The sequence below is a fragment of the Lissotriton helveticus genome, chromosome 1_1 (genome assembly GCF_964261635.1).
Source record: "Lissotriton helveticus chromosome 1_1, aLisHel1.1, whole genome shotgun sequence".
NCBI lineage: Eukaryota > Metazoa > Chordata > Amphibia > Caudata > Salamandridae > Lissotriton > Lissotriton helveticus.
The window spans coordinates 93,427,889-93,451,640 of NC_136057.1; the positions used below are offsets into that span (position 1 = coordinate 93,427,889).

General features: G+C 44.8%; 1 protein-coding gene across 1 annotated transcript in view; it reads right to left on the reverse strand.

The window, feature by feature from the left end:
- Window positions 1-1,699: 1,699 nt before the first annotated feature.
- The window catches only part of LOC144767851 (uncharacterized), a 55,997-nt gene continuing 33,944 nt past the window's right edge, over window positions 1,700-23,752 (reverse strand). The window contains exons 2-3 of the mRNA XM_078651216.1: window positions 21,654-22,934; window positions 1,700-3,015 (exon numbers count right to left, since the gene is read on the reverse strand). Coding sequence (XP_078507342.1) covers window positions 1,937-3,015; window positions 21,654-22,902 — 2,328 coding nt within the window. The 5' untranslated portion in view covers window positions 22,903-22,934 and the 3' untranslated portion in view covers window positions 1,700-1,936. The remainder of the gene's footprint in view (window positions 3,016-21,653; window positions 22,935-23,752) is intronic.

Genomic DNA, 23,752 nt, shown 5'->3' on the forward strand with positions numbered 1-23,752 from the left:
TGTTTTGGAGCTATTGTTAATTTCTAGAGCCCCCAGAAGAGAGCCAGGAGGCACGCTGGTGCCACGCTCAGTTCTTACAGCTGCCCAGCACTTAGTGGGCAGCTGCTACGTTTAGGCGGGAAACTCTTGCACCCTTCTTCTTTTGGCTGCCTGCGCAGCCTGCCCTGACTTTACTGGACAGAGGGCGTGTAAACCCCTGAGAGGCTAGTTGGCCTGGGGGACAGTTCTGGTGATGTGCCCTTGCATGGGGTCCATGGTTCTGGCCCTATGTGATTTTTGCGCAATTTGTGATGACCTGCCTGATGTGATTTCTGCATCATGTGTAATGTTTTATACATCTGAATGTATGTGATGCTTAGGAGGTTGTTTTTCCTAATATAGGTCCTACTAGTGAGATCATGATTCCCTGCGTGATATTTTCCTACGGTGGTTAGGGTTGCGTAGATGGTACTTACCTTTCACCAGTGGTTACTGGTTGTGTGCTCTATTTCCTATTCCTACAAGAATTATTATTCCTACAAAGTGCTATTTCTAACAAGTATACAAGTTCTAAAAGTGCTTATTCCTGGCAGTGGTCCATGTGGCCCTATCCTGTACATACATCTCCTGTAAATTCTGCCCGTGCCTATGGCACATTGTAAAGTGTGTATATATTATCTAATGATTTTGGTATAATACAAAGGCTATTTTTATATATAACCTAGTGTGGAGTTTCCTTTGTGGTGGGCCTTGGGTGTTATTGCTGGGGGTGCGTGCGCAAAGACTTAACTTACATAGCCTCTGGGATAAGCCTTACTGCTTGCGCCACGTTGCCTAGAGGGTGAGCAGGTGTTATCTTTGGCGTGTAACTCCCTTGCCCTGACTAGAGTGGTGGTTTCTGCCTGGCTTTGGCGCAAGCCTCAGCCAACCGGAAATCCCATTTCTAACAAACATGGCAGTCCCACGAGGTGCCAAATGGCTGAACCTACTGTTTTAAATTGCCAGCTTTGGCTGTCCCATGTAATGGGGTGCTGCTTTCCAGCTTGGGTGGCTTGCATAAATACTCCTACCCACACAGTGTTTTTTTTACTGTCTGTTGGAGATGGAATTGGCTTTACTGTGTAAGATATATGCTGTCTTTTTTTTTCTTTTCAAAATGATCATAAAATTGATTATCAAAATAAAAGAAAATTCTCACACGAATAAACCATCTCAAAACATTGTGAAATGTGTCACAGTCTCGGCAGTTGAAACTGCAGAATTATATGGTTGGTGCCACCTTTGCAAGTTGTTAGAATCTGGACAGCCATGAATCCTCTTTTGATCTCTTAGCCTGGATGGGTTGTACAGAATATTTACACAGCCGGTCTGAAGATACTTATAGGGAGTAGATGTTCCTGCTTTAGTGATGAAAGGAGTTTATATTTTTTGCCCTCAAGTGGTTATTGATTCCCATTTCTTCTCCTAGTTTCTTTTTCCCATGTGCTCAGGTCTTTCAATAATTTTTTGTTGAATCCCAGAAGTTATGTCTATCAGGATAGTTTATGATCCACACTTGGTAACAGGTCCTCAATACTGCACACATTTCATGGGCGTCTGACAGGTTTAATTCGCAGTGAAGCAGCCTCTGTGAAGTTTGTTGCTTGGTGAAGGGATGTTAGTGACGTTGAAGAATCTACATTCTGTTTAGAGACGCTGCGAACGATAGAGTTTGTCCTTTAACTCAAAGCTCTTCTGACATTCAGAGGAAAGGGAGGATCTCACCCCGGAAGGATTGTTAGATGTCATGGAGGTTTAACTTCAGCTGTAGATTCTTAGATGATGTAAAAGATCACATTTCTTTTTTTAAATGAAGGTTTTTTGGCAGTGCTTCGAGAAGGCTTCCATCTTGTATGTGTTACTTGAGGTTGCTGAGCACCATCTTTTGTTTACAGCAGTTTCCATATCCTGTACGGTGTCATGGCTGTCGCCTGTGTGTTCTTTGATGGCGTACAAGGCTTGCCTTAAGATTAAAGCTCTTGCTACACACAGTGCAGTGATAAAGCCTCTGGTCCATGTGTACGCTTTGATGCCGTACAAGGGTCCCCTTCTGAGAAAACCTCTTCTCACACACAGTGCAGTGATAAAGCCTCTCTCCTGTGTGTATGCTTTGATGGCGTACAAGGGCTGCCATAAGAGTAAAGCCCTTGGAACACACAGTGCAGTGATAAGGCCTCTCTCCTGTGTGTACGCTTTGATGCTGTACAAGGTACGCCTTCCGAGAAAACCTTTTGGAACACACAGTGCAGTGAAAAGGCCTCTCTCCGTTGTGTGTTCTTCGATGCTGTACAAGGTGTGCCTTCCGAGAAAATGGTTTGGAACACACAGTGCAGTGATAAGGCCTCTCTCCTGTGTGAGTTCTTTGATGCCGTACAAGGCTCGCCTTCCGAGAAAACCTCTTGGAACACACAGTGCAGTGATAAGGCCTCTCTCCTGTGTGAGTTCTTTGATGCAGTACAAGGTGTGCCTTCTGAGAAAAGGGTTTGGAACACACAGTGCAATGATGAAGTCTCTCTCCTGTGTGAGTTCTTTGATGCCGTACAAGGGTCGCCTTCTGAGAAAAGCATTTGGAACACACAGTGCAGTGATAAGGCCTCTCTCCTGTGTGTACGCTTTGATGTTGTAGAAGAAGTCCCTTCTGAGTAAAACTTTTCTCACAGGCTTTGCAGTGAAAGGGCTGCTCTCCTTTGTGAGTTTTTTCATGTGTTGCCTTATCAGCAAACCTCATTTCATGCTCAGTGTAGGGATACTGATCTGTGTGTGTTTGTTCGTGCAGTAAAAGATGCATCTTTCCAGTAAATGTCTTCTTACAGGCATAAGCTCCTAGGCTGGTGCATATTCTTTTCTGCCTTGCAAGAAGTGTTTTATTGTTAAAATTCTCCCTCCTCTGTATTCCTTGGTGTTTTCCTTCATTCATTTTATAAGCAAAATTCTTCCTTCCTCCGGAAGCTTTAGGTTTCTCTTTCCCATTCATACTTCCTGTCTGCGACTGCTGTGCTGCAGAATGAAATGAACACTGAGAATTATACATGGGAAATATTTCTTGAAAGAAATGCACGGTTATAATATGAGAAAGGTGGACAGTAATATCTAGGAAGGAAGGAAAATGTTACTACCTGTAAACAATCATTTGCTGCTTGTAGTTCTACAGTTCACATATGGTGACCTCTCATGGGTTGGGTTCTGACTACTAAAAATAATTAATTTAATATTGAGTTTTCATCTGGAGAACGACTCGTAATCCCATACCAGAAAGGCATAATGCATCAGCGTGCAGACTCCAATTAAAATCATTGTGTTGTTTTCTCCATCGGAGTACAACTGCTTATATGTGTAAAATAAAAAAATAAACTGCTTAATCTGAGCAACCTATATACTTTCCAACCATACAGCAAGTGGGTGATGCATGTGAGCCTGCAACATGACACGTTGATAGTATTTGCAAGAGAGTAACATTTTCCATTTGCAGCATGCTGTGGCACATCACAGGTTGTACAATAGCTTAAAAGAATTGGTAAGGTCCAGAACGCCGCAGCCAGTCTCATTCTAGGGACACCACACCACAAACATATGACACAACACCTACGAGTCCTCCACTGGCTCCCCGTCGAGAAGAGGATCACCTTCAAACTCCTCACCCGCTCCTACAAATCCCGCAACAACATCGGACCCACATACCTCAACCACCGAATATGTTGATGTCACCAGAGAAATATTTTATGAAAGGATGCACAGAACCACATGTTTCTGCTTTACAAATATCTACTAGAGGTATGTTGGGTAGAAAAGCCATGGTTGCATCTTTATCACACGTGGACTCAGCCTGTGGTATTTCTATGTGGTGTCTCCACTAGGCCTGGGCGGTAAATTCAGTTCCACTTGTGGAATTTGTGGAATTTGGGTAATTTCACGTTCTGCGGAGAAAGTGGAATTGCCAAAACCTCAGCGATCTGCGCCTTCGTACAATTTTTTGCTTGTTCATACTTTCAAAATGTGTGTTTGCAAGATATTTCCCCCCGAGCACGCAAACAGCGTTCGCGAACAGGAAAAAAGCATTGTGAACGGGCGGAAGAAGCAATTCCGCGTGTTTGCAGAATTCTGCGTGCTCACGGAAATTTTTTACGCTGAGCTTTGCGTAACACGACTACGCAAATTCCGCCCACCTCTAGTCTCCGCACGAGTGGAAAACCATATGCCAAATTGTGCCGGTGCAAAAAACTGTCTTATTTTTCATACATTTTCAATTCTGATAATGTAGAGCGTGAGTGCATGTTTAACACTGGATGCATATTTAACTTTGTAAACTTGCAGGAACTGTTCATCTACTTATGGGGCGTGTAGTTTGCTAACTGTTGGAGGACGTGACTGCTACTAGGTACACAACAATCTACATTAAGGCTTGCAGTGATGTAGTGGCTTAAAAGGTGGACTTGTTACTCTTGATAAGACAACATTAAAATCTTAACTGGATGCCAGGGGTGCTCTGGTGAGAACCATTCTCAACTCTCCCATGAACATTTTCACAAGAGTTTTTTCAAAAGTATTCAAACTTTAGTGTAGGCTAGGCCAGCTTCTTTATGTATGTATGAATATGTTATTTCTATACTACAAACCTAGCCTAAAGCTAGGGCCAAAGATGAGCATACATTATTTTTAAAGAAGTGAGTCCTCAACTCTTTCCTAAACGGGAGCAATGTCGGGCGGTCCTGATGGATACAGGAATGTTGTTCCAGATCATGAATTTATAGATTGCAAAGGCCTGCTAACTTGTTTTTTTTCTTTGTTACAGTTCTAAGTCTGCAGTCCGATGGAGCTCTCCAACCTCACATTTGTTACACTTGAAACTAAGAGCTGAACTTAAGGACAACGAGAATGACAAACAAGTGGTAAGAAAGAGGTAAAAGCTACAAAAGAGGAAATTCAAAAGGGAAAAGCAAGACTACTGTACTGGAAGAGTCTTAAACTTTGTAAGATGATACGAATAAGTAAGGAGAGCAGTCAAAATTCCATTGACACAAAGACGACATGAAGTTCTGACAGAGGAATCAAGCTCAGAAGGTGACTCAGATGGCTCTGTTAGCAACTACCTAGAAAAAAAACTACTTGCCACTTTTTGGACAATAGAATATTATAAAAAAGGAAAAACAAAAGCAAGAGGCACAAACAGAGGAAGAGAAAGACAGGAAAGAGCAAATGGAAGACAAAAAGATAACTCATCCCTTAGGAAGAGAAATGTGATAGAGCAAGGCGGGATATGATTATTAACTCATCACAACATTAACTGATAATGGATGAACTAAATATCCATAACCTTGGGTAATAATTCTGCCCCAGTAGGGACTTAGATTACAGTTCATGTAGAGCTGACATATTTCCATTTCTAAGATATCAACATAAAATCAGACCCAAGCCAATGAACATGAGAATAGGGAAGCCCAATACAGAAAACATGACTTGTGTTCAAGAGACGCTGATACTTCATGACATTGGCTGGTCTGGATAATGGAAATATATGTGCAACGAAAGAGCGGGAAGCGTTGCTCGGAAAGGGGGCACAGATAGATCAGGGAAGCCTAACTCACTTAAAAAAGCAAGCTGCATACAACTCCTCCTTGCCTCATGATAATCTGGATGTCTTTAGTGACTCGGTCGCCAAAGACTTGTTCAAATAAATTGTTCACCAGTCAAGGCAAGAAGGGAAGAATCAGACCCAACTTTAGTAATTGACAAAGGGAGGCCATTAACACATTACGTAATGACAACATAAGTACCAATGCCATCCGATAACGGGCAAGAATGTGGTTTTAATGATTGTTTGCAATTATGAACAAAAGGCTTTTCAATAATTATTAAATACGGATTGTTGTGAAATGGGAATGGCAACATTTTCATTTGTGTAAAACACTACCCTCTACTGTACAATGCTTTTACCTTCTAACAAATGTATGCAAGAACAAGGGGGGCATATAGTGCCCTCCAACAATAGTTTACTGGAAAACACAGCAATAAACTAAAACCATTTATTGCTGATTCTTGTGGAGAGCCTCCCATCATATTGTATAGATAGAGAGAATTTTCTACAAAAGATATACACAGGAGACAATCATATTTGACAACTACCTAGGATGTGATCTTGCTAATTATGTGCAAAACACACGCAAGGTCTAAGAGCATACGAACACGCTTTTGCAATAGACCAATATCTCTATATGACTATACATGGATGCTTAGGACCATGACTTTTGCCTAAATAACAATATTTTCATATTTAAAGATAGATATTACAGACAAATCTCAGGAACAGCAATGGGCACCTACTCTCCCAGCTATGCAAATGTATTTGTGGTCTGATGGAAGGAACAGGTGTGTCGTGTAGTTCCCACTAATCCGTAGGACCTGCGCGTTTGTTGGACAACATAAACTTTAGATGAGGTGCCTAGACTCGAGATGAGTTGGCCTAGAGACCAGCTAGCTCACGGTACCACCATAAGACTCCCTGACCTTAACAGGAAGCGAATGGTTTCTGGCAACCTCTGAACGTGACAACCCTGACCCCTCAGGGATCTTGGAAACAAAACAGAACCTTTTGCTCAGTCACTCAAGTCACTCAAGCTTACTTGCTCTCAGAAAAATATACAGAGAATACACAGTGGGACGTTTTCAATATATTTATTGAACCAACGTTATTCTTGTATAGAATACATGTGCTGCGATAATCAGTAGACCGAAGCAGCTGAAAGTGATTACAAGCACGTAAATAGTAGATATAGTTCTACCATGGTGCTAAAACAATATATATATGCAGGCATATAAACAAGGCAGTAATCAAGCGTACTCCTACTATGCACTCCCTACTCTGTGTGTACCTAGAGTGTGTGGGTGTAAAGCCAAGAATCCCCACTAAAGGAAGATCCCACCCCATTACCTGACAGGAAAGAATGCAGGCCCTGTATTGGTTACAAACTGAACCCCCCCCCACGGAGATGCCAAACTGCTGCATAGTCAAGTCTCAGCCTGCACGGACCCTCGGTGTCAGCTGTAGCGCCTCCTCTACTAATCTATTGGTATGGTCACAATTTATAATAGATACCATCTTTGTGATGTATGTATAGATTAGACAATGTTATAGATATGTAGAAAGCCCTGTCACCCTGTGGATGAAGATACGACATTTGTACATAGTGCGTCAAGAGGCCTTGTACTTAGTGTTCGAGGCATCGTGATAATGTTGTGTGAAGCTAGATGTGTAAACAAAGTAGTCTCAGAGAAAGTAATTCAACATTGTCGTGCATGCAAATATGTGCAAAAGGTCACAGCAGAAATGTTACTCTAAAAAATAGGACAATATATGAAATGAGCTACATCGCTACATGGCCCTAGCCCGGGCACATAACAGGTGGTCTGGACATCACAAAATGAAAACATGACATAACATGCGCTGATTTGGATCGGGATATAGATGACCTTTCCCTGCTGTGGGATGGAAGTAGGAAAATGTCTAAAAGATTAATCCAGAGACAGATAAAAACGGATCTCAACCAAAAATTCACTCATTAGATAAGAAATAAATCTATAAATGACCTGGCTATCCATACTGAGCTAGAGAAGCACATATGGTCAAAAGCCTACATAGAAAGGAAAAAGCAGGGAGTTGTAAATAGCGTGCATCCACAGAAACTGATAAAAAGTATCCCCTATGGTGAAATGCTACGGACCCGTAGAAATGTGATAGCCAAGAAGTGTACGAGAAGGAAGAAAAAAGTAAGCGGCCAGCAGCCAAGCGAGAACCCAGAACATGAATAAACTACTTTTAAATCAGAGACACCAAAGGAGAGACCTGATATTACCGTAAGGTTCATCACTACATACAATACAAGGTACACAGCAGCAAGACAAATTCTAAACATTGGAAAATATTAAAAGCTGATCAGGTGATTGGACACGATATTACCTCACATCCCTCCATCACGTATCGTAAAGCCCTATCCTTAAAGGACAAACAAGCCCATAGCTATATAGATAGTCCAATGAGAGAAAGGGGCCATCTAACCTAAAAGGTTTCAGAAAATGAGGGAAATGTATGACTTGCAAATCTGGTGTCAAAATAAAAGAGGTTATTCTACATAACAGGAAGGAAAAGCAATCAATTCATAACCTGTAGCACAGATTTCTGTGTATATTTATGTGAAAGAATGCACACACAGAAAACAATATGCGGCCAACTTGATTTTCCCCATTAGCAAGCGATGGAGCACATGAGAAGCATCAAACACGCTGACTTAAATTCACCAGCGTCTGGAGATTTTGTAAAATGCCATGATATCATTGTAGACGCGCTCGGTTTCTTTGGCCTTATATCAGAGGAGGTGATCAAGAGAAGAAATTGAAAAGAATGGATTTAAGATCTAATACAGAGCTGGGTACCGAGGAAGTCAAGGGCCTGAATAAAGATCAGGAATTACACGGGCACATAGGATGCTTACTGATGTCGAATCTGCACACTTTCCCACTACTGACACTCTCTGGAACACATGTTAAAAAAGCCATCATTTCCTTGCAAGATTAAAAATATAGAATTTCTTTACATTTCTCAGTGCACTACTTAGGGTAAGGGGGCTATACCTCACAATCATACTATATTGATAATGCCCACTGAAGACACATAAAGTTGGACTTAAAATCAGTGATGCCACCGCGAGACCCTGCGGCTACAAAATCACCCGCAAATACAGCGTTGACCGTCCAGGAGAAGGCAAAGCCATCATCCGCAAGAACACCCACCAACTGACCCCTTACTCGAATGACTCAACGACTACCATGGAACACCTCCCCTTCCAGATCCAGAGCAACCCCAACACCACCCTCCGTGGCTCCCTAATTTACAGGACCCCCGGCCCCCACCCTTAAATGACGCCATTGTAGACCCAATCGCACCCCAGGCTCTAGCATCCACCGATTACATCCCACTCGGAGACCTCAACTTCCACTTGGACAACCCTAGTGACCAAAACACTGAATCCCTACTGGAAAACCTCACCAACATCGGACTCAAGCAGCTAGTCACCGCATCAACCCATACAGTCAGACACACGCTAGACCTCGTCTTCTCCGTCAGCGGGAACATCACCTACAGCCACACCACGTACTCCTCTGGACCAACCTGCACTGTGTACACTTCACCATTCCCAACGTTCACTACCACCCTTACCCCCCCCCCTCTGCCCCATCTGTTGTAGCTGGAACAAGGCCACCAAAGAACTTCTCGTCAACTTTCTCAGCATGACCGTACCACCAGCAGACTCCAACACTGCAGCACACAACCCTCACCTATAGATCTCCAACTGAGCCGACACACGAGCAGCCCTCAAGAAGACACCAGGCAGGCAAAACTTCAAGAAAGCCATCTGGTTCACTTCAGCCCTCCACAAGTCCAGACGTATCAGCAGGCAACTCGACAAGAGATAGAGGAATAACAAAATCCCAGAAACCCACACAACCTTCAAAACCACTGTCAACGCACACCACCTATTACTTAAAACCACAAAGAAAACGGCCATCAAGGACAGAATCAGCGCCTATGCATACAACAGCACAGAAGTCTTTGCCATCGTCAAGGAGTTCGCTAGGCCCAACAGTGAGACCACAGACGTCTCACCCTCCCTAAGACCTCTGCAACAAACTAAGCACATTCTTCACCACAAGGCAGAACTACGACAGTTTTGACACCCAAGACCCTGCTACAATGCCTGCCACCACCGCACACAACAAGGCTTTACCTCAACATATCATGCTCAACTGGACTCTACTCACCACAGATGACACACTCAAGACCATGAAGAGCATCCACTCCAGAGCCCCACAGGATCCTTGCCATTATCACATCTTCCATTGAGCAGCCGAAGCACCATCAACTACCCCATCAAAACTGCCCCCTTCCCTGCCGCCTGAAAACACCCCACGATCAACCCCCTGCTGAAGAAGCCGCCTACTGAACCGACAGACCTCAAGTACCTCAGACCTATCTGCTTCGACCCCTCCCTTGCCAAGGTCATCGAAAAGGCCATCAACACCCAACCCTCCAAGTTCATCGAAGCGAACCATGTCCTGAACAACTCCCAATCCGTCTTCCAAGGCAATTATAGCACCGAGCCCGGACTCCTTGACATCGAGGACATCAGCGCCCTACTCGACTGGGGCGAACCCCCCACCCTCATCCTACTGGACCTCTCGGCCACCTTCGACAACATCTCCCACCGCACCTAATCACAAGATCCCAGGACGCTGGTATCCAAGACAAATTCAGAAAGAACAATTGATGGACAGAATGCAGAACAATGTCATACATTCACCCCAGTTCAGTGGTCTGGCCTAAATCCATAATTTTTTTGTTCACCATGCGATTCCAGTTTGGACCCAGCCATATGCAAATCAGCCTTGACCCTGCGCCCAATGGGAACAGTCCAGCCGGAACTGCCAGGCCAGGTCCTCCCTGGACTGGAAACAAGCATCCTAGGACTGGTTTTGGGGTTTCACCCCTGATCATCCAGGATAGCTTGACTCCAGTGACCTGGAGAGCATGGGACCCACGTCTGGGCATACCCACCCCTCTCAGAGTGACAAATGCAAAAACAACAGTTGATGGACAGATTCCAGAACAATATCATACATTCACTCCAGTACAGAGATCTGGGCCTAAATCCATTGTTTTTTTGCTCGCCATGCCATTCCAGTTTGGACCCAGCCATATGCAAATTAGTTTTGACCCTGCGCCCAATGGGAACAGTCTAGTATCAATGACAAGGCACTGGACTGGATCCACTCCTTCCTGACTGGCCGAACACAGAGTGTCAAACTATCCAGTTCCTCTCAGAACCTATAAAGATCAGCCTTAGAATGCCCCAGGGCTCCTACCTGAGCCCCATCCTCTTCAACGTCTACATGTCCCCCCCATCTTCAAAAACCACAGACTTCACATCGTCTCCTAAGCCGACAACATCCAGCTGATCATTTCCATCCTCAACGAACCTACAGCCGCCTGATTCAACTTTCATAGCGGAATGAAGGTTGTTGCCACCTGGATGAAAGATAGCTGCCTCAAGATCAACTCAGAGAAGACCGGAGTACTCCTCTTGTGACCCGTCCCCTCAGCCTGGGACGACTCTTGATGGCCCGCCACACTAGGAACCCCTCCCACCCCCACAGACCATGCACACAACCTCTGCATCATACTCGATTCCTCGCTCATAAAGAAACGCCAAATCAACGCTGTATCCTCATCCTGCTTCAATAGACATTCAGATGGATCCCCACAGAACCTAGAAAGACCGTCACCCATGCACTCATCACCAGCAGACTTGACTACGGCAACACACTCTACGTCGGCGTCACCCAGAAACAGCTCATGAAACTACAGAACGTCCGAAACCCCACAGCCAGACTGGTCCTGGACATCCCCTGCTGCAGCCACATAAAACACCACATCAGACAACTCCACTGGCTTCTAATCATCAAGAGAATCGCCTTCAAGCTCCTCACACATGCCTACACAGTGCTCCACGACATAGGACCAGCATACCTGAACCACAGTCTAACATTACACGTACCCGCCAGACGACTTCACTCCACCCAACATGCCCTGGCCACCATCTCACAGGTCCACATGACCAAAACCGGAGGAAGAGCCGTCTCCTACCTCACCGCTCAGAGATGGAACACCCTCCACCTCAGGCAATCCCCGTTGCTGATCCAATTCAGGAAGGACTTCAGGACCCGGCTTTTCAATCGAACCTCCACGCCCAGAGGGATCAGTAGCCCCCCTCCCCCACTCCTCTCAGTGCCTTAAGACCCTCAGGGGTGAGTAGCTGCACTATACAAACTCCGTATTAATTGAGCAATGCCTGCTTTCGGGAATAGAGCCCACTGGGTCTGTGAAACTGAATATATCAGAGGATCTGATCCAGTATGAATACTGTGTAAATGTGGGCGAATATGTGATTGTAGGAAATCATATGCCCACTGGGGTTCTCGCTCTGGTATTACCGCAACGACTTGCATTGTATAATTATACCCTCACTGTCGAGTCCCAAGCAATATATTCATAGATAGGGTTATACTCTTCTGGAATGGAATAGAGCATCGAATAATACATTGTGATACTTGCCTGCCATAGTTCTCATTTCACCCCTTCCCCTCTAGTTTGCTTAGCTGCTAAGGGCCAGGCTCTATTGCTTGGACTCATTATGATCCACCACAAAAGAATGACATAAACCGATGAACCCACATGCATTTACATAGTAACAACAAATTGCTGGATGCTATAGAAACAATAATTTAATTATACATTTGTGACAGGTCGAGTTTAAGTCCCATTTCTATGTTCACTAACGACAGAACCAAAGTTGGTACCAAATACCATGAAAATGAATGTAAAGCTCTAAACACTCTAGGAATGAACAAAGATGATTATAATGAACCTGTTTTTAGTATGGTGCATTGGTGCACAAAAAATGCATCCTAAAAATGATTGTGATTGATGATGTGAAAAGGAGCAGGCAATGAGTATTGATTGTATATCGCGGACCAATAGATGCAGATCTATGGAGATTAGGGCAGTTCACTTGAGGTAGACAAAGGCTTGTTGTTAAGGGGCAACACATCACTACGACACTTGCTGAACAAAAATTAGGCATCCAGGAGTACTGGCTTGGACCTCTTTTGTGGGGAGTTGAGGAAATATAAGAGTCTGCACACACACAGCGGAGTGACAGTTGTTATAGTTGGGTCAGAGTATCCACAGGAAGAGTGTTTTTGTATCACTAATAACTCAAGTCCCGTTTGACTTAAGGTTCAAAGTAACATTATAATTAGGTGTTGAAATACTACAAAAACTAATGTTAAATAACCAAAACAGACACTAATATTTACCAACTATAACCCAAACTATAACTTGAGCCCCGCCATGCAATGCTTATGACCTCATATATTATATCAATCAATAATGGTGTCCTTGGTGAGGGAGACGATCAGCTGAGTGTCGTCGGCATAGGAGATTATGATGAGGTCGTGCTGTCGGGCTACGTGTGCGAGCGGGACCATGTAAATGTTGAACAGTTTCGGGCTGAGGGAGGATCCCTGGGGTACGCCGCAGATGATCTCAGAGGCTTTGGAGCGGAAGGGGGGAGGCGGACGCTCTGGGTTCTGCCGGACAGAAAGGAGGTTGTCCATTCCAGGGCTTTGTTTTGGATCCCTACGGCGTGGAGGCGTGCGTGTAATGTGCGGTGGCAGACGGTGTCGAAGGCGGTGGAGAGGTCGAGGAGGATGAGGGCTGCGATCTCACCATTGCCCAGCATGGTCCTGATGTCATCAGTGGCGGCGAGGAGGGTGGTTTCGGTGCTGTGGTTGCTGCGGAACCCGGACTGGGAAGGGTCCAGGATTCTGTTTTCTTCGAGGTATCGGGTTAGCTGTCTGTTGACGATCTTCTTGATGGCCTTGGCCGGCGAACGAGAGCAGAGAGATGGGCTGGAAGTTCTTGAGGTCTCTAGGGTCTGCCATGGGTTTTTTGAGTAGGGCGTTGATCTCGGCGCGTTTCCAGCTCTCTGGGAAGGTCGCAGTCTTGAGGGAGAGATTGTTGACGTTGCGCAGATGTAGAGGTCTGTGGGGGACCCCTCTTGGGAAATTAATTGTCCAAAAAAAACTTGTACTTTTGCTACAGGAGGATCCACCACGCCGCTGAGCGCGCACTCCCCACGTGAATCAGTGGAGATCCGCAGATCCAGAGCCCAATTAAAACAAGCGCTGGCACAGACAATAGGCCTTGCGGTTTGGACCAAAAGGATTTACTAATGCTGGTCAGCATAGACTAAAAAAAGCTACTTAAAAAAATTTGATCTTCACATTTTATTTTCTCTTCACTCAACAGGAAAAGCTTTGACACAGCTGTTTGGGCTATTAAAAATAATTCTTTTTCAGGCAAGCAAATCTGACTTTGCACCCCCTGCTTTTATTGCATTTTCACTAAATTGCTACTTTCCTAATTATTTTCAAAATGAAGTGCTAAATCCACAAACCAAGAATTATAAATAGGCCTTGATTTTGACAAGAGGATATTCTTCTCGTTTGCTGGAACTAACCCCAGCGTGTTTTCGTTTGTGCGACGTGAAGTTGTTGCATGGGAGTGCTGTTTAACTGCAAGGAAATATTTATGTGGTTTGTTTTTGGTTCTGGCAGGCTACGCCACGGCCATAAATGAAAGATAAAGAGAGAGGCAAAGACCGGGGCATTGAAAGAGGCAGACACCAGGCAGGTTACTGAAGCGTTAGAAAACTTAGCAGACAAGGGTAAGAAAGCAGTTTTGATCCTACTCGATTTGTCAGCTGCGTTCGATGACATCCTTTTAAAGAGACTCGAGCGCAGCGGCATCTCAGGCACAGTTCTAAAATGGATCAAATCATTCCTTTCTAATCGGAGACAAGCTTTGACCTTTGGTACCTTTCTCTCAACAGAGAAAACCTTAACAACAGGAGTTTCGCAAGGTTCTTATTTGAGCCCTTTGTTGTTCAATATTTATATGGCCCCTCTCATATCTCTCATAAGTTCCTTTGGAATTAAAGTAACGTCCTATGCAGACAATACTCAAATGATTGTATCCCTTGATAACAACAATACAGATGCCGAGGTGAAGTTCAAACGCTGTCTTTCAGAAATCATACAGTGGATGAGGGATAATCATCTGAAATGTAATACTGATAAAACAGAAATTCTGCCCATTGGGAGAGATGTAACCTTCGCTCCAAAGGTGTGGTGGGCAGAGGGAACTACGCTCACCAGACACGGTCAAAGAAGCAAAAAAACCTAGGGGTACAATTTGATACCGCTTTGTCTTTTTTGCCGCATGCATTAGCTACAGAAGGGACCTGTTTTAGCTTAATAAAGAAATTCTTTGGTCTGATTCCGCTTCCTGCAAGGAAATCCATAGCAGTGGCCCTGATCCTTTCATGTTTGGACTACTGCAATAGCCTCCTTGCTGGAGCGAATAAAGCTAAGATAAAAAAATTACAAGTGATCCAGAATGCTGCAGCACGCCTTGTTCTGAGGCTTCCACGCAGAGCGTCCATATCAGCAGCGCTTGAAGTTTTGCATTGGCTGCCGATTCATAAAATAATTCTTTTTAAAATTCTTCTAATCACTGATAGAGCCATGCTTAAACGTGGCCCTAAGTATCTTTCTGCGCGGTTTTCACCATATTTCACTACTAGGAATCTCAGGTCATCCACAGCCAACCTTCTGAATCCTCCCTCCTTCAGATTGATTGCTAAAGGAGGGAAGACTGTCGCCATCCTGGGGTCTAAAGCATGGAATGCCCGTCCAACCAACTTAAGACTACAGAAACTGAATCTCAATTCAGGAAGGCATTGAAGACTTGGATATACAACATTACCGATGCCCGCTGCTTTGCACTAATCTAGTAGTAACATAAGCTGGTGTGCGATAGGACCCGCACTCATCGTTCACTCCTCAGCGCCAGGATACTCCTTGCGGAGTGACAGCTTGCGCTTAAGAAATTCTAATTTACATTACATTATATTACACCATCAGTGGAAGAGAGAGAGTGGAAAAGCAGAAAAGAGGCAGACACTGGCGCAGTGAAAAAGACAGATTCTGGGGCACAGAGAGAGGCAGAGACAAGTTATGGAAAAGAGAGAGATGCAAAATTAGTGGAAATGATAGAGGCAGACGGCAGAAAAGACCAACAGAGACAGAGAAAGAAAGATGCCATGGAAAACAAAGTCGAGTTTGAGAGGTTTGCACTGCTTCCGCAGTCTGTAATGGCAGACCTGCTAACATCGGATTAGTTGGGTCACTCAGGGTGGCACAAACAGAGCTTCAGGCCCTAATGATCCCTTTAATAGCCCTGCCCTGGGTACCACAGGTACCACATACCAGTGACTTATAAGCGGGTTAAAGTCCTTGCCAACTGGGATTACCAATTCACATGTCACAGTTTTTGGGAGTGAGCACTGGCTCAGGGGTCTGGTTAGCAGGTCTCGGTGCACTTTCTGAGTCAAAACCATCAGCACTGGGGAAAAAGTGTGTGGGTGGGGTGGAGCCATACAAAAAGGGCACTGTCGTACATCATCCTTTACCCATAAAAGATGAAATGACAACACCTGCTGGAGCAAAAATCTTCTCAAAATTGGATATGGCCTCAGGGTATCATCAAGAGCTATTGAGGAAGGAGTCAAGACATATGAGGACATTTGTGGCTCCTGATGTAGTAGATCAGTTTTACACGATGCCATCTGGTCTCGCCCCTGCAGCAGCCATGTTCCAAAGGAGTGTAATATAGCTACTGTATATCTTTATAATGTGTTAAGTTAGCATAGGCTCATTAAATGTTTAAACGCCATTTTTCCTTTTGCTGCTTCTGCACACGACACTTAATTGTTGATTTAGCTTTCAACCTAGTAGTTCGTTGTGGTTTACATGAGAATAATATGTTATTACTCTGATATCAGCTTTGCTTAATAAACTATGTCTGTACAGAGAGTGCTGAAGCTTCAGGAACAACACGATACAGAATTGTTATGAGGTCTGATCTTCGCGCCTTCATAGACATAACATAAGTGCAGCTTCTGCCAACTTTGGGCTTGAGGCGGGTTTTATATTGCTTTGCTTGAGGCACAAAAACACACTTGATGCTGTTCGCATGCAGAGAGAGCTGGTGTATGCTGATGTGATCCCTTCATTCTAGGACACTGAGGTATGGGCCCGCCCTAATACAACCCAAAGAGACCTTCTTAGCTAATAATATAATATGTGTGTTAGGGAGGGTGAGAAATAAGTGTTGTTAACCCTTATTCATTTACAGCATGTTAACATGCTGTCACCATTCGCTTTTTATGGACTAGTAACTATGCTGGTAACTTTGCTTCTGATAATATGTTTACTTGTATTATCTAAGATACTGCGCTTGAGAAGACGGCATTAGTAAATAAACATTTCAAATGCTCATGTGTTCTTCTTTACTCCATGTTCTGGTTTGAAATGATTGTATAACGAAAGAGTGCTCATGTGTTCCACGTATCCTGAGGTACTGTAAGTTCATGTTCTGGTTTGTCTAAACATTGGGAGTTTGTTATTACCAATGAGACACTGTAGCTAGCTCGGTAAGGGGTTTGTTGGGTACTGAGGTGAGTTTTGGTTCACCCTAATTCGCCGAGGTTCCAATCCTCTGTGGACAGTTCTGTGGGAGAACAGAAACCCTGCTACAGGAGGATGGCAGAGGAGGTGAATGGTCTCTCTGAAGTTTTGGTTTCCAAAACAATGCTTTGATTTTTGATTTAGATAAGCATTTGCGTACACTTAGAATATCTTGAGAGCCTTCCTGAAAAGAGGATTGAGATTTAAAAAAAAAAAGAGATTCATGTATGATTGGTTGAAAATGTTGGGCATGTGGTTTCAGCTAAAGAGATTTCAATATGGCCAGGCCTGTTGACAGTCACTGAAATACCTGTTCCAAAACACTGTGGCCAACAACTTGAGTTTAAGGAAATTGTGGGAGGGATGGGCGGAAATAGAATCTAGGAGGCTTTAGGAGTTTATCAATTGTTCCAGTTTATTTGTAGTTTGTAGAGAAAATCAAGAGTTCTTCTTGAGCTGCTGTCCTGGTGGGTGGTCGGAGGGTCTCTTCTGGTGTGTGTTCCTGTTTCCTGGTAATTCCCGATATCAGCTTCTGCTGTCCGTCTCCCAGATGGCTTGAAAGGAAAAGAACAAAAAAGGATGGTGAGACTCGGATTCTCGCAAAAGTCTTAGGTCAGGACATGGGATTGTGTCCGTCACCACACCACGTTGTGCATGAAGAGGGGGTTAATGCCTAATTAACGTGGCCCTCCTCCCCGTGTAGGTAATTCAAGCAGAGTCACTCAGGAGTTATAGGAAGAGAATCACCAGAGATGAGTATTAGCCCAAGACATCTGTAAATGGTGAAAGAAAAATAAAGGCAGACACCAAGGAAATATCCTCATGAAAGAAAAGAAAATATGTGGCTTACTTTGGTGCAGTACAACCACCCCTTGTCTGCCTCCCTGTACCTCAATTTGCTCTCCCCTGCTAGCTTGATGCCCTCACTTCACCCGGTTCACTCACCGTCATAGCTGCAGCTCTCCTGAGCTGCGGCGGCGTTTTCGCACCTCTTGGGGGAGGTGGAGATCCACCAATCCTTGCTCCACTCCTCTCCTCCATCCGGGTAATCATTGCCGTCGTCGTCCCGTTTTCTCAACGTTTCTTCCCTCCTCTCTCCTCTGGAATCCTGCTGCTACAACTCGATGCACACTCCGCGTCTTCCGTCTCCGCCTTTTCTTTTCTTGTCGGCCTTCCTGATTGGTCCTTCTCTGTAAAGCCACCTCCTCATTGGGTCTCTCCGCGTCTTCCGTCTCCGCCTTTTCTTTTCTTGTAGGCCTTCCTGCTTGGTCCTTCTCCGTAATGCCACCTCCTCCTTCCTGCAAGGAGGAGGTCGGGAGCAACTCCCGGCTTTCCGTGGTATTTCTGGTTTCCAGGATGGGTACCGGGGGTTCAGGGCCCTACTCTCGGGGTCCTCCTCACAGAAATTTATGAATTTTATTCAAAATGTACTGAAAATGTTGCGGTGATTGCTGAACCACTTCACAACCTTTTCAAAGGGAATGCTTGAGGGATTTGGGGACAGGAAGGTGCATTTGCAGAGATTAGGGGAAAACTGCTAAATGCAGGACTACTGAGTCTATTTCTACCAAGCAATGAGTGCTGTATCACTGAAGATACTTGTAGCATTGGCATTGGCGCTGTAGTGATTCAAGGCGAAGAAAATGAGGAATGTGCAATGGCATCACACACACTGCAACCACGGGAACGTAAATACTTGGCCATTGAGCGTGGGATGTTGGACTGCACGTGGGCAACTGAAAAGTTCAAGTCATCCTTATGTGGGGCCAAGTTCAGAATATGAACAGATAATAAACCTCTTTTGAATGGTATTAATGCGAAAACCAGCAGGCTACTGCCAGCTTGGTGAGGTTAAGTTTGAAACTTTTGAAACATAATTTTGAGGTTGAACACACTGAAGGAGAGAGAAACAAAAATACTGATTGCTTGCCCCGACTGCCCTGAGGGCAGAAAGATGTGGAACATAAGAACAAAGAGAATGACTGTGAGAATGTGGAATATACTGCAGCAAGTATTTTTTGGCCGGGTAAAGACTGTCTGTCTGTGTGTGTGTGTGGAGGCAAAGGGAGAGAAAGACATTGGATGAAGATTCTACTTTATTGAAAGTGATTCATTTCATGAGGAATGAATGGCCAAAAGAAAAACGATTTGTTGTGAAAACTGCAGACCAATAGCAATTTTCATACTGTCAGAGGTGAGACATTTAGCTGTGATATCGAAAAACAACCGACTGACAATGCAATACTGGTCACCTGCCATCGACAGGGATGTGGAAAAATTCATTAGAGAGAGTTACCAGTTGTTTGCAAAATGATAAAACACTGATATACACAGTTCTGCTTATGACAGAAGTGGTTTTTCCTGACAGTACGGGACCATGAATGTAATGATTGTTTTAGGTCTGTTTCAGATGCTTCCTGTGCATCAGAAATTTGCCATTGTGCTTGAAGACTACATGTCAAATTGGTTGCAAGTACGGTTTGTACGTGTCAGAGAGGGTTTTCAGGGTAAATTGGTTTCGGATAATGGTGTATAATTGGTCTTGAGGGAGAAGAAGCAGCGTTTGGATGGAACTGGTATCAAGCATAAATGTGCTAGTCTTCATCACCCACAGAATAATGGCCAGGTAGAGAGGATGAACAGATTGGTCAATCAGGGTTTTTTCATGGGCGGTATCAAAGTGGAAGATGCTGTCAGGGCTATGCTTACAGCTTATAGCAACACACAGCACTGCACCATTTTGTGCAGAGAGGAAGAAACCTACATGATTTGGACTTCGTAATATGCAATGAAGTGTCTAAAGAGGGGCTAAGACACAATAGCTGTCTAAAGAAGGAAGAAAGATGAATGGACCTTCAAAAGATGCCTGTGATATTGTAAAGCTATTGTTCGCATAAACATGATCACAGAGGCAATAATAAACTTATGCAATCACAGTACTCTGGAATGACTGGGGGAATCAGATGCCGAATTTCCACAGTAATTCCACATATCTCAGAACCAAATTTCCACAGTAATTCCATATATCTCAGAGCAATCACCATTTACTTCACCCACCCTTCAGCAGAGTTTCCTTTATCGCTGATATTGCTGACTTGGAGGGAGGAAAAGTGAGGGAAATGTAATAGGAGACATAATGGCAGACATAGCTAACGCCTTATAGTGGGGCCCATATTAGATAAAATAAACATAATAAAATATATCACCCTATCATGTATACTGTAATACAACTAACCCAGCTTGATATTCAGAACACCTTGATTGATTGATTGATTGATTGTGGGTTTCTAAAGCGCTAGAATCGACTCCCGAAGGAGTATCTCTGCGCTGTAGACCGCTGGGGAACCCGTCCTGGCTTTCCCTGTGAGATGGTCCCTACTGGGTATCTCCAAGGTGAAACCAGGCATCCCCGGCATATGTGGGGGGCCGTTGTGGAGATGAGGCAAGCTAATGCCCAGAGTTGCCGAGTGTGATCCCTAGTTAGAGTAGGCACCGAGGCGAGAATTATCGAGTCCGTTGACCCTCGTCCAAGACCCTGCCGCGTCGGGAATTGAACCCTGGTCCCGGGCCGTCCTCTGCTCCCGGGTCTGCCACCTCTAACCAGACAGCCACCCCACACCTTGTACTGTGCACCTAACCCTACAGACAACACTTAATTTTGAACCTCCCTTGACCTTGTACGTTGTTCTACATGTTGTAGTATGTTATAATACAGCCGGCCCTCTCTGACCTGCAGGCCCCACAGTTCTATGTACAAGTACCTACACACTTCATAAAAAAGACCGCTTCTTACCGAAGGCTCTGGGGTGCAGCGGACCTTACCCTACCCATTCCACCACTACAGACCTGACTTACAGATCACCTTTCCTCTTCACACTGCCTTCCTCTCCTCCTAAGCGGCAGACCCTGACTAACCCAGAAATCTTCTTATTCTGTGCACTCACACATCACATAGATCCAGTCCCATCTCTAAAGTGCTTTAGTGTGCACTAGTAACAAAAAAGGGAACTGTTACTCTCGGTGAATAACACCTCACTTTCATCTCACACTTAGGGGATGGTGAGTATCGCGGAGCTTCGATTGAAATCACAGATTCTGCCACATAATTCCTCAGAGGTCCGGAGCCCGGAATGGGCGTCTCATGCACGGACTAGATTTCAGGTCATTTTTCCAGAGTCCCAATTCTTAGCCTATCACTGAACGGGAAGGCGAAACTCCTTTGCGAAAATAAAGGAGATACCAGGTACATAACTGCTTCTGGTGTACTCAATGCCCCTGCCCCAAAAGATACCAGTCCACACAACTCAGATTTGGCCCCCTGCAGGTCTTACTAAAAATCTGGGCAGATCCACTTTGGAAATATTTTATGCTACATTCCCTCAGAACTGTACAAGTTACTCGCCATTCTGCATGGTCATTCAGTACGAATCAAATACCTGGGATGGTGTTGAGCAGCAATCCATCTGCGTCTGTATTTCCTCTCTCCAGTGGGTCTCTAGTGATAGCTCCATCAGTATCAGGAGCATTCTGTGGCAGGAATGATGAGGCTCCAGATGGGCCCTGCGCATCAGCACATGTTGGTTGTAGGTCAGAGTTCTCATCTCGGTTCTCAGGGTGCAGTGGTTCTTGCTTGTAGTTCTGATCGTAGTCCTCAGGACTCAGTGGTTCTCGCTTATAGCCGCGATCTGGACTGAGTGCCTCAAGGTGCATTGGTTCGGTCTTGCAGTTCTGATGTGGTTCATGTGCACCAGAGAGCACCTGCTGCAGGCATGTGTTGAGCTGCAGACTCTGGTCTTCTTGAAATGCTGGTTGTCTGCAGAGGTTTTGCCGTTGACCGTCACCATCAAACCACAACAACTCTTGCTTTAGGAGTTCACTTGGTCCCTCTCCACCAGGGAGCACTGGATGTCTGCACTGGTTTTGCTGTAGCTCATGTCCCTTGTGAAACAGTGGCTGCAGGCAGACGTTCTGCTGTGCGCCCCAACTATCTGCATACAATGGTTCTTTCTTCCTGTGTTCCTCTGGTTCTTGTTGCATGCAGTGGTCTTGCTGTGGTTCATGGCCATCATAAAACACTGGTGGAAGACCTGGGATAACTTGAGCATCTGGAGGAGGGCACCTGGAGCCAGTACAGTCCTGCCGTGGTCCAGGGCCAGTCGGAGTCAGATTTTGGGGGCACTGGCTCTGCTTTGGTTCATGACCATGAGGAGACAGAGGTTGAAGACACTGATTCGGCTGTGGTTCACGACCAGGTGAAGATGTAGATTGAGGGTATTGGTTCACCTCCTTGGCCCTGACTGAAAGATTGATCGGAGGGGACCTGCTGAGAGGACAATCTCTAACCACCACCGGACTGACCCTCTCCAAAAACAATGCCCCATTTTCAAGGTGATCTAGACCCTTTGCTTTCCAGATTTGCTCCATTAGCCCAGCGACTCTTGACGGCACGTCTTCTAGGGTATTCTGCAAGTTATCCACTTTGGCTTCCAACTGCTCCAACATAGATAAAAGGATCATGTTAGGCGGGTTCCCTGATGGGGCTTCCATCTCACAGTCCCTCTGAGCATCAGTTTGGGATCTTGAAGAAGGCACAGTATGGATAGGAGAAGATGGGAGTGTGGCTCTTAAGGGTTCAGGTGAACACTGCACTTCTCCTATTTGTCTTGGAACCTGCCTTTTCTCCATTCTGAAATTCTGATGTTCAAGTCCTTAGGTGTCTGTGAAGGGGGGAAGAAAATAGAAAAGACAACACATTATCACAGGACAATTATGTCAAAATACTCCTTCCTGTCTCACCACAGCTAAGGCTCGAAAGAACTAAATTGTCTCAAGAGCTGGAGAGGATCTACCCTGCTCAAGGTCAGGCTGTCCTTGAGGACATCAGGAGTTACCCTCCTACACATCTAAACCCCGCTCAGTGCTGCCCTTACGTGATATGGTGAGATTTCATGCAGGTCCGCTCTGCCCTGCCAGAGAGGACTCGCTATCCAGAGCTGATCTGTTAAGCTTCAAAATGTATCAGTATGTCCTTATCAAACCTAACCCTATAACTTAACAGACTTATTACGTTTTTGTCATTCTTTATTTTTTTTTTATTAAAATGTGGTAAGCATTACCATAATAGATATTCCCTATGAAATTGAGCCTTGAGAAATAATAGAGTTAAAAACCCAGATAAAAATACACATTTTCTGGTCAGGAATTGAGCTACCTAGGTCACGTAATCTCTGTTGATGGGGTCTGCCCAAAGATGAATCAATTAAAGCCACACAGGAAATACCTAGACCCATAAAGAAAGAAGAAGCACTCACGTTTTTGGTGAGAAACTTTCTATTCTCAGTTTGTACCTAATTTACTTGTGCCATGTGAGCCCTGCTGTGGAAGGGTGCAGACTATGTGTGGAGTAGGGAATGCGAGAAGAATTTGCAGATGTTAAGGAGAGTCTTGTGAATGCTCACAGTCTGCATAGTTTTGCCCCATTGTGTTGTTACGGACGCCAGAGACAAGGGCCAGGAGTGGAACTGAAACAGCGGCA